This window comes from Aegilops tauschii, chromosome 3 (assembly GCF_002575655.3).
Source record: "Aegilops tauschii subsp. strangulata cultivar AL8/78 chromosome 3, Aet v6.0, whole genome shotgun sequence".
Classification (NCBI taxonomy): Eukaryota; Viridiplantae; Streptophyta; class Magnoliopsida; order Poales; family Poaceae; genus Aegilops; species Aegilops tauschii.
Window position 1 is genome coordinate 59,725,881 of NC_053037.3, and position 10,807 is coordinate 59,736,687.

Consider the following 10,807-nt stretch of genomic DNA (forward strand, 5'->3'; position numbering starts at 1 on the left):
TGATCTCTTAGCCGTGTGCGGTGCCCCCTTCCACCATATTACACCTCGATAATATCATAGCGGTGCTTAGGTGAAACCCTGCGTCGGTAGAACATCATCATCGTCACCACGCCGTCATGCTGACGAAACTCTCCCTCAACACTCGGCTGGATCGGAGTTCGAGGGACGTCATCGAGCTGAACGTGTGCTGAACTCGGAGGTGCCGTGCGTTCGGTACTTGATCGGTCGGATCGTGAAGACGTACGACTACATCAACCGCGTTGTGTTAACGCTTCCGCTTTCGGTCTACGAGGGTACGTGGACAACACTCTCCCCTCTCGTTGCTATGCATCACCATGATCTTGCGTGTGCGTAGGAATTTTTTTGAAATTACTGCGTTCCCCAATAGTGGCATCCGAGCCTGGTTTTATGCGTAGATGTCATATGCACGAGTAGAACACAAGTGAGTTGTGGGCGATATAAGTCATACTGCTTACCAGCATGTCATACTTTGGTTCGGCGGTATTGTTGGATGAAGCGGCCCGGACCGACATTACGCGTACGCTTACGCGAGACTGGTTCTACCGACGTGCTTTGCACATAGGTGGCTGGTGGGTGTCAGTTTCTCCAACTTTAGTTGAACCGAGTGTGGCTACGCCCGGTCCTTGCGAAGGTTAAAACAGCACCAACTTGAAAAACTATCGTTGTGGTTTTGATGCGTAGGTAATAACGGTTCTTGCTAAGCCCGTAGCAGCCACGTAAAACTTGCAACAACAAAGTAGAGGACATCTAACTTGTTTTTGCAGGGCATGTTGTGATGTGATATGGTCAAAGCATGATGCTAAATTTATTGTATGAGATGATCATGTTTTGTAACCGAGTTATCGGCAACTGGCAAGAGCCATATGGTTGTCGCTTTATTGTATGCAATGCAATCGCCCTGTAATGCTTTACTTTATCACTAAGCGGTAGCGATAGTCATAGAAGCATAAGATTGGCGAGACGACAACAATGCTACGATGGAGATCAAGGTGTCGCGCCAGTGACGATGGTGATCATGACAGTGCTTCGGAGATGGAGATCACAAGCACAAGATGATGATGGCCATATCATATCACTTATATTGATTGCATGTGATGTTTATCTTTTATGCATCTTATCTTTCTTTGATTGACGGTAGCATTATAAGATGATCCCTCACTAAATTATCAAAGTATAAGTGGTCTCCCTGAGTATGCACCGTTGCGAAAGTTCTTCGTGCTGAGACACCACGTGATGATCGGGTGTGATAGGCTCTACGTTCAAATACAACGGGTGCAAAACAGTTGCACACGCGGAATACTCAGGTTAAGCTTGACGAGCCTAGCATATAACAGATATGGCCTCGGAACATGGAGACCGAAAGGTCGAGCATGAATCATATAGTAGATATGATCAACATAGTGATGTTCACCATTGAAACTACTCCATCTCACGTGATGATCGGACATGGTTTAGTTGATTTGGGTCACGTGATCACTTAGAGGATTAGAGGGATGTCTATCTAAGTGGGAGTTCTTAAGTAATATGATTAATTGAACTTAAATTTATCATGAACTTAGTCCTGATAGTATTTTGCAAATTATGTTGTAGATCAATAGCTCTCGTTGTTGCTTCCCTGTGTTTATTTTTGATATGTTCCTAGAGAAAAATTATGTTGAAAGATGTTAGTAGCAATGATGCGGATTGGATCCGTGATCTGAGGATTATCCTCATTGCTGCACAGAAGAATTATATCCTTGATGCACAGCTAGGTGACAGACCTATTGCAGGAGCAGATGCAGACGTTATGAACGTTTGGCTAGCTCAATATGATGACTACTTGATAGTTTAGTGCACCATGCTTAACGGCTTAGAATCGGGACTTCAAAGACGTTTTGAACGTCATGGACCATATGAGATGTTCCAGGAGTTGAAGTTAATATTTCAAGCAAATACCCGAGTTGAGAGATATGAAGTCTCCAACAAGTTCTATAGCTAAAAGATGGAGGAGAATAGCTCAAGCAGTGAGCATGTGCTCAGATTGTCTGGGTACTACAATCGCTTGAATCAAGTGGGAGTTAATCTTCCAGATAAAATAGTGATTGACAGAATTCTCTAGTCACCATCACCAAGTTAGTAGAACTTCGTGATGAACTATAGTATGCAAGGGATGACGAAAGTAATTCCCGAGCTCTTCGTGATGCTGAAATCGACGAAGGTAGAAATCAAGAAAAACATCAAGTGTTGATGGTTGACGAGACCACTAGTTTCAAGAAAAGGGCAAAGTGAAGAAGGGGAACTTCAAGAAGAACGGCAAGCAAGTTGCTGCTCAAGTGAAGAAGCCTAAGTCCGGTCCTAAGCCTGAGACTAAGTGCTTCTACTGCAAAGGGACTGGTCACTGGAAGCGGAACTACCCCAAGTATTTGGTGGATAAGAAGGATGGCAAAGTGAACAAAGGTATATTGGATATACATGTTATTGATGTGTACTTTACTAGTGTTTATACCAACCCCTCGGCATTTGATACTGGTTCAGTTGCTAAGAGTAGTAACTCGAAACGGGAGTTGCAGAATAAACAGAGACTAGTAAAAGGCGAGGTGACGATGTGTGTTGGAAGTAGTTCCAAGATTGATATGATCATCATCGCACACTCCCTATACTTTTGGGATTAGTGTTGAAACTAAATAAGTGTTATTTGGTGTTTGCGTTGAGCATGAATATGATTTGATCATGTTTGTTGCAATACGGTTATTCATTTAAATTAGAGAATAATTGTTGTTCTGTTTACATGAATAAAACCTTCTATGGTCATACACCCAATAAAATGGTTTGTTGGATCTCGATCGTAGTGATACACATATTCATAATAATGAAGCCAAAAGATGCAAAGGTAATAATGATAGTGCAACTTATTTGTGGCACTGCCGTTTAGGTCATATTGGTGTAAAGCGCATGAAGAAACTCCATACTGATGGGCTTTTGGAATCACTTGATTATGAATCACTTGATGCTTGCGAACAGTGCCTCATGGGCAAGATGACTAAAACGCCGTTCTCCGAAACTATGGAGAGAGCAACAGATTTGTTGGAAATCATACATACAGATGTATGTGGTCCGATGAATATTGAGGCTCGTAGCAGGTATCATTATTTTCTTACCTTCACAGATGATTTGAGCAGATATGGGTATATCTGCTTAATGAAACAGAAGTCTGAAACATTTGAAAAGTTCATATAATTTCAGAGTGAAGTGGAAAATCATCGTAACAAGAAAATAAAGTTTCTATGATCTGATCGTGAAGAAGAGTATTTGAGTTACGAGTTTGGCCTTCAGTTAAAACAATGTGAAATAGTTTCACTACTCACGCCACCTGGAACACCACAGTGTAATGGTGTGTCCGAACATCGTAACCGTACTTTATTAAATATGGTGCGATATATGATGTCTCTTACCGATCTACCACTATCGTTTTGGGGTTATGCATTAGAGACAGCTGCATTCACGTTAAATAGGGTACCATCTAAATCCGTTGAGATGACATCTTATGAACTGTGGTTTGGCAAGAAACCAAAGTTGTCGTTTCTTAAAGTTTGGGGTTGCGATGATTATGTGAAAAAGTTTCATCCTGATAAGCTCAAACCCAAATCAGAGAAATGTGTCTTCATAGGATACCCAAACGAGACAGTTGGGTACACCTTCTATCACAGATCCGAAGGCAAGACATTCGTTGCTAAGAATGAATCCTTTCTAGAGAAGGAGTTTCTCTCGAAAGAAGTGAGTGGGAGGAAAGTAGAACTTGATGAGGTAACTGTACCTGCTCCCTTCTTCTGCCTCTCCTCTTTCCCCCTCCCAAGTCCTAATCCAACTAGGAAAAGGGGGGAGTCCTACTCCCGGTGGGAGTAGGATTCCTCCTGGCGCGCCCCAAGGCTGGCCGCACCTCTCCCCCTTTGCTCCTTTATATACGGGGGCAGGGGGCACCCCATAGACACAACAATTGATCTATTGATCTCTTAGCCGTGTGCGGTGCCCCCTTCCACCATATTACACCTTGATAATATCGTAGCGGTGCTTAGCCGAAACCCTGCGTCGGTAGAACATCATCATCGTCACCACGCCGTCGTGCTGACGAAACTCTCCCTCAACACTCGGCTGGATCGGAGTTCGACGGACGTCATCGAGCTGAACGTGTGCTGAACTCGGAGGTGCCGTGCGTTCGGTACTTGATCGGTCAGATCGTGAAGACGTACGACTACATTAACCGCGTTGTGTTAACGCTTCCGCTTTCGGTCTACGAGGGTACGTGGACAACACTGTCCCCTCTCGTTGCTATGCATCACCATGATCTTGCATGTGCGTAGGATTTTTTTTGAAATTACTACGTTCCGCAACACATGGGGCCCATAGGCATCCTCCTTGGGTGCTCTTTGGCATGCACGTCGATGGTCCTATATAACCTGGAAAAATCTAGATTGATTTTACGGGTTTTTTCACCATTATCTACGAGTTGGAGCACTTTGCACCTCTGGCACACTGATCTGCAGGAATGCGGAAGGGAGAAATCGGAGCCATCGTCATCACCAACACTCCATCATCATTGCGGTCATCTCCATAACATCTTCGTCAACACCATCATCTCCATCACCTCCACCCCTACTTTTTAGTGTATGAACTATTACCTCATATTTTTTTGCTGGGATTACTTTCTGGTGTTGATTGATTACAACTTGTGGTTGATTTTTAGAGGTTTAATTGGTGAGAGATTTGTATGTTTAGATTGTGATCATGACCTCACTCATGATGATCCATTTGATATCTCATGAGTAGTCTGTTATGTTCTTGAGGACACGAGAGAAACCTTGTTGCCATTAATCATGTGAAACTAAATAAAGTTTATTGTTTTGATATTATGTTTTGGTTTGATTCTCTAGTGGTGATGTGCGAGCTTCAATTGCATATCACTTTACCTTTAAGGGCCTAGAGGAGATCATTGTGTGATTAGTTGTCTATTTTTTTGCGGGCGGTGTGATTAGTTGTCTATGATGGGCGGCTGGAGTGACAGAAATTACTAAGCCCTAAATTTATAAACTATTACATAAGGGGTTGTTGGAACCCTAAAGCTTAATGCTATGGTTAGATGGTATCTTAATTACTCTTGTGTATTTACTGATGTAATTAAGGGCACAATCATAAGTGTGTATTTTGTTCAAGTAAGAACAATATTAGCATAGGTTCCACCACACAACAATTATCAAGGTAATGAAAGTTAACTCAATGAAACTAGATGGAAACAACTTTGTGAAATTTTGTATGCCCTCGAGAGCGATTTGATCGCTATAAATAAGACATCTGTCTTCCCCTTAGCACAATTAAGGATTGTGCCACTTGATGCACCATTGCACTTTTCTTACAATTTAAGTTCTTACGATTATTGTTGTGATCAAACAAAACATCAACCAGTCTTTGCAGCTTTTATAAATTCCTAACAGTTTCCATCAACCAATTTCCTCTGCCCCTCATGGGTTTAGACACACTTACTTATATAAAAGGGGCTCCAACGGATTTCCTATAGTTATAGGTTATGAGATGGGAACTCACCAAGGCGGGCAACCCCCTTCGCCACCCCCTCCCACATAAGCATAAGATCGAGCATAGGGCAGTGCAGACAACTCCCCCTCTGCAAGAAGTCAAAGCCCGCAATCCTGTACAGATCATACCACCGCCCCTCCCACAGATGACAGGAAATGGCACCGACCATAACTCACACAACCGCCACCCACAAAACCAAAAGAGCAGTGAGAGGGCAAAATCTCTTTAGGAACACTATGATATCCTACAAGTAGGCCCATACACACCTAATCAGTGGGGTACACATTGACAAATGGGCATAAAACCGCCCCATCCCCCAACCAGCGGACGCCGAGCATTCGTGGGAGTTTAGAAACTCTAAGGGATGCTTGAGCTCACTTGGTTTCCTTTCTCATTTATTGTATCCATATCTCTTGATAAATATTGTATTCTCATTATGAAAGTAATGGAAAGGGGGAAATCCCATTAGAAAAATCTTATTACGATCATGGTGTGTCTATCACATCGATGAATTGTTGTCTTTTTGGGTGAGAGATTGTACCATGCTAGAAAAGAAGCATCAAAACGTATTTTAGGACAGTCCCAAGTATGCTCTCGGATGGATCTTTCTCAAGTTTGCAATCCTCTTTCTTCCCTATTGCTTTAAAAAAGTCAATGAAGTTGTTGATAGTTAACAAAAATCTAAGCATGGCACCTTTATATTTCTGCAAAATGAAAAATGTATTTTCCCATGGAGAGGAATTCCATGTGGTTTGCTGGCCAATGGATTTGTATCCTCCCAGATTGATCAAATGTTGGCTTTCTAATTCAAGTTTGCTTTTAATTTTGTTGCTACTATTATATGTATCCAATGACACACCTACAAGAGAAACAAATCATAAAAAAATCACTAAGGATAGACACATTTAATCAACATGTTTTGTGACTATATATGTATAAAAATTCCTACCATTGTATCGTAAAAAATTATATGGCTGCCGCAACACCTGCCATGCATGGAAAGGTACACTTTAAAATGCGTGTCAGTGAACTTGAAAACGAAGAAAAAAGGGCTCTGCCTCTTGAGATAGGATTTTCAAAGAAAACTTGGACGTGTAAACTCTCATTTCCATTCATGAATGAGCAATGACGCATGGGCTAACGAGAGCTATAAATGGAGAGATGCACGTGAGGGATATGCGTGTGTTTGGAGCCAGGGAGGGGGGCCGAGGGGTGACGACGTGGGAGTGATGATGCGCTTGGGCATTGCATGCATGTGAATTAAAAAGGCATGTTTCTGCGCACGAGGCATCGACTATACCATTTTTGGATGTTTGCTCATGGGTAAAAACATCCAAACCCCAAAAGAAATGATCCAAATATATTCCTAATCTGGTAATTGAGCTACATGAAATGAAATAGAGGGAGTAGTTAGAGGAAGAACTTTTTTTCGACCATAGCAAGGTGGGCCTGTCCGAGATGCATTGGATCACTGAATTGCATATGTCGGTAAATATGTTACAGTTAAAGGACTGGAGTGTGAAAAGGAAATATCAAAACTGTCAGCGGACAGATCTTGTGAGACGCGCCTCCAGAATTTTTCCTCACTGCTCTTGGTCCTCTCCAACTCGAAACCCTAACACCAAAAAATCCTCCAAAATCCATTCCGCCGCCGCAGCACGCAGGCACACACAACGATGGCTGCGGAGCTGGGCGAGATTGAGGAGCTCGTCGAGGAGATCCTCATCCGCCTCCCTAAGGACGAGCCTGGTAATCTCCTCCGCTCCTCCCTCGCCTGCAAGCCATGGCACGACCTCGCCAGTCATGCCTTCTGTCGCCACCACGGCGACTTCCACCGAACACCTCCCATGCTTGGCTTCCTCCGCGACTGGCCGGAACTCAGCATCGAGTTCTTCCCCACCACGGATTTCCTGGCGCGCGGTCCCGACCCCCAGCACCAATATGCCGTGGAAGATTGTCGCCACGGCCGCATCCTCCTTCGGTACTTCGATGAGGATATGCCATTGCTGGTCATCAGGGACCCCATGACGGGCAGCGAAATAGTGCTTGGCACCCTTAAAATGTCAGAAAAGCAAGGTCGTTTGCCTCGATGATCTGTGCTGCGGACAGCTGGCGCCACGGTGACTGCCATTCCGGTCCATTTCGCGTCATTTTCGTCATCCTTCACCAGGAAGAGGAGGTCGCTACGGCGTCCGTGTACTCATCGGAGATGGGTAGTTGGAGCTCTTCGGCCGTCACCGATGTTGGTACGTTTGAGGATGAAATCCATTTCTCCATGCCTAATGTACTCACAGGAGATGCGCTCTATTTCCTCCTTTTCCGGGGCCAGGATGTTTTTTTGAGAATCACCGGGGGGAGCTCCCCCACCTGAATATATTGCTCAAAACGGCTGTAGAAACAGCATATCCAGATTACAGTGGCACGGTGCATCATGCAGAGAGGTAGGAACGCCAGAAGAAGACGTCCTCCTTATCACCTGTATCAACAAGACGGTGTGACCAGAGATCCAAGTCTGATACTAGGTTTCTAATTGTTATTACAGAACATTGATCAACATTCCTAAAGAGCATGTCATTTCGCGCGGCCCAAATGCTGGAGAGTAGTGCGAGAAGGACGAAGGGCCATGCGTTCTTGGGCAGGTGTTGAGGTAGTGGAATGTCCCAAAGTTCATTAAGGTCATCATCCTGTGGCAGAACACCAACTCGCTGCCAAATTCTGCTGACGAGGGGGCATGTGATGAAGAGGTGGATGGAGTCTTCTGGTAGCATAGCACACCGTGTGCATAAGTCCGAGGAGATTATATTCTTGTGGGCAAGATTCACGGCGGTGCTTAGGCGATCTTTGAAGAGAAGCCAAGCGAAGATCTTTGTCTTGCGAGGAGCCTTGGTGTTACAGATGATGGGAGCAATGAGGTCGGTTTATGGCCTTGCCATAATGGTGCCGTAAGCCTGCTTGGTGGAGAAGTCATGACCCTGAAGGAGGAACCTTTGATCTTAAGGCATGAAGTCCTGCAAAACAGCCAAAAGCGCAACCAGCTCTGTTTCTGCTGTGAGAGAGAGACGATTACGGAGGTTTGTTTCGATACAGAAACGCAAGATGTTAGCCACTTTTACCAGCTGTAGTGTTGAGTGTGAGAAGAGGTGTGGGTAGGTGGTAGCTAGGGGTTTTGGGGTGAGCCAGGTGTCTAACCAGAAGTAAGTGTGTGTTCCACTGTTTGATAAAACAAAGAAAATTGACTGTAAGGTTGGGATTTGTTGAGAAATTGTGCGGCATAGAAAAGAGGTTTGGGGGCCCGAGGATACTAGGGCATTGGGGTGTTGTAGCTCTAGCCAGTCTAGCCAGGGTGATTCTGTGGATGAGAGAGCTTTGGCAACAAACTTCATTAGGAGAATTTTCAGCCCTAAACCACTGAATTTTTTTGGCGTGCAAACGTTTTTCCACGCAATCAGGCATTTTGCGCCCGAGCAAGCATCCTCACCAGCCCAAAAAAAGGATCTTCTCAGGGAATCAATGATTTTTAGGGTTTTTTTGGGGATGCGAAAGACATACATAAAGTATGTAAGGAGGGAGTCAAGGACGGCCGAGATGAGGATGAGTCGATCACCCCTGTCTAGGAGCTTAGCACGCCAACCAGTGAGAAGTTTTCGGGATCGTTCAATTAACGGGGTGAAGGCATTGGATGGAGGCTTGGTCGGTGCGAGGGGGAGTCCAAGGTAGGTTTGAGGAAGGGGGGCGCTCGTGCAGTCAATGGCGAGGGCAGTGCTGGCAGCTAGGTTTTCATTTACGTGTAGGGTTGCTAGGGTGGTTTTGGAGAAGTTTATGGTGAGGCCAGTAGCCTGAGCAAAGTTCTGAAGGATTTTTTTGAGTGTGGCAGCAGATGTTGAAGGTTACAGTATTCTCAAGTACGACTTGGGAACCTCCTGTCTGTCGGAGATTCATCTTTCGGAGGAGATGCAGGATGCCAGCAACAATCCTATCCTCATGGTGGGGGAAGACGGTAGGCTGGGGATCGCACACCTGTTCTTTTTCTGCCTCTCCGTCTGGTGGAGGGAGGTGGATCCCGATGGAGTTGTGTCGTGGACACAACGGAGAGACATCGACCTCGAGACTCTTCTTCCCACTAGTGATTTCACTGAATCACCAGAGTTGGTTGGCTCCATCGAGGGTACTGATATCATTTTTGCAACCACAAATCTCGGCACCTATGAAATTGATCTCAAGTCACTGAAATCACCTTTGAAGATGCTCTTGAGCAAGCTGTGCCTACATCCAAATATCAAATGGACCCTCTTTCCCTACGTTAGCTTCTACTATCCTCCAGGTACCCCTTAACTTCTTTTTATATGCATGTATAGTTGTGATTTGGGAATAGATGTTAATTACTCCTAATATATTTCAGTCAGTGGCACAAATAAAAAATAGTGAATGTGTAATCAGCAGACACTAAGATGCTTTCTCAGCATACTGACTGCGTGTTCTTCCATGATTGTTTCTTTCTTCAGCGGCGGCTGGTGTTGTGGCTGAAGCATCAAGTGATGATGATGGACATGGCAATGAGGAAGCAGAAGTCTCAAGCATTGAGGAAGTTTAGATTGCTATTTTGGTGTTGGTGGCTTTCATTTGGTTTCCATGTTGGATGGATGATGGGATAGTGGTGTGAGTTTGATGGCTGATGGAAGAGTTTGTGTTATGTCTTGTTAATTAACTGTCTCTATTTTTTTATAGCCATGCTATGGATGTTTTTATTTTTCAAAGTTCAACCCTGATTCCATTTAAGCAGGGGAAAGTTGTCTTTTGTGTAAAAAAATGCTGAAAGTTGTATGCATAATTACACAGAAAGTTTTTGAATTTTCCTCTACAGAAAGTTTTATATTTAAATAGTGCCAGCAGCTGCATCGTCTGTTGTGCGTGGTTCACACAATAATCTGCTAATGAGCCTCCCAGCTATGACACCATTACAAACTGATCGCCAACTTCTGCTGATGTTGATGTCTTCGCGCGCTAATGTGCTTTGCGTGCTGTGATGTTGGCACAACAATTTAACCAATAATGAAGTAGGCTGCTCCGTGAACATGACGAACACTGGTATGTTCAAGAGGTTTTTTACGGTACCCTGGTACTCCCCAAACATAGATGGAAGTAGCGAGTAAATCTGTACGTTCCTTTGATAGGGTAGTTTAGTCTTTTCCGTATCTAATTTTTGACTAATTGCATTTCCTTA

General features: G+C 44.2%; 1 protein-coding gene across 1 annotated transcript; it reads left to right on the plus strand.

The window, feature by feature from the left end:
* Positions 1-7,262: 7,262 nt before the first annotated feature.
* On the plus strand, positions 7,263-10,177 carry LOC141042711 (uncharacterized). The gene is made up of 4 exons (XM_073511590.1): positions 7,263-7,628; positions 7,757-7,832; positions 9,464-9,907; positions 10,089-10,177. Exons 1-4 carry the CDS (start codon positions 7,263-7,265, stop codon positions 10,175-10,177), a joined length of 975 nt encoding a protein of 324 aa, XP_073367691.1.
* The last annotated feature ends 630 nt before the right edge of the window (positions 10,178-10,807 follow it).

Excerpts from the sequence above, each read along its gene's own strand:
- LOC141042711 (XM_073511590.1), top strand. The coding sequence starts at position 7,263 with ATGGCTGCGGAGCTGGGCGAGATTGAGGAGCTCGTCGAGGAGATCCTC. Across the intron at positions 7,833-9,463 it reads TTCGGCCGTCACCGATGTTG|ATGTTGAAGGTTACAGTATT; the intron begins GTACGTTTGAGG and ends GTGTGGCAGCAG. Across the intron at positions 9,908-10,088 it reads TAGCTTCTACTATCCTCCAG|CGGCGGCTGGTGTTGTGGCT; the intron begins GTACCCCTTAAC and ends TTCTTTCTTCAG.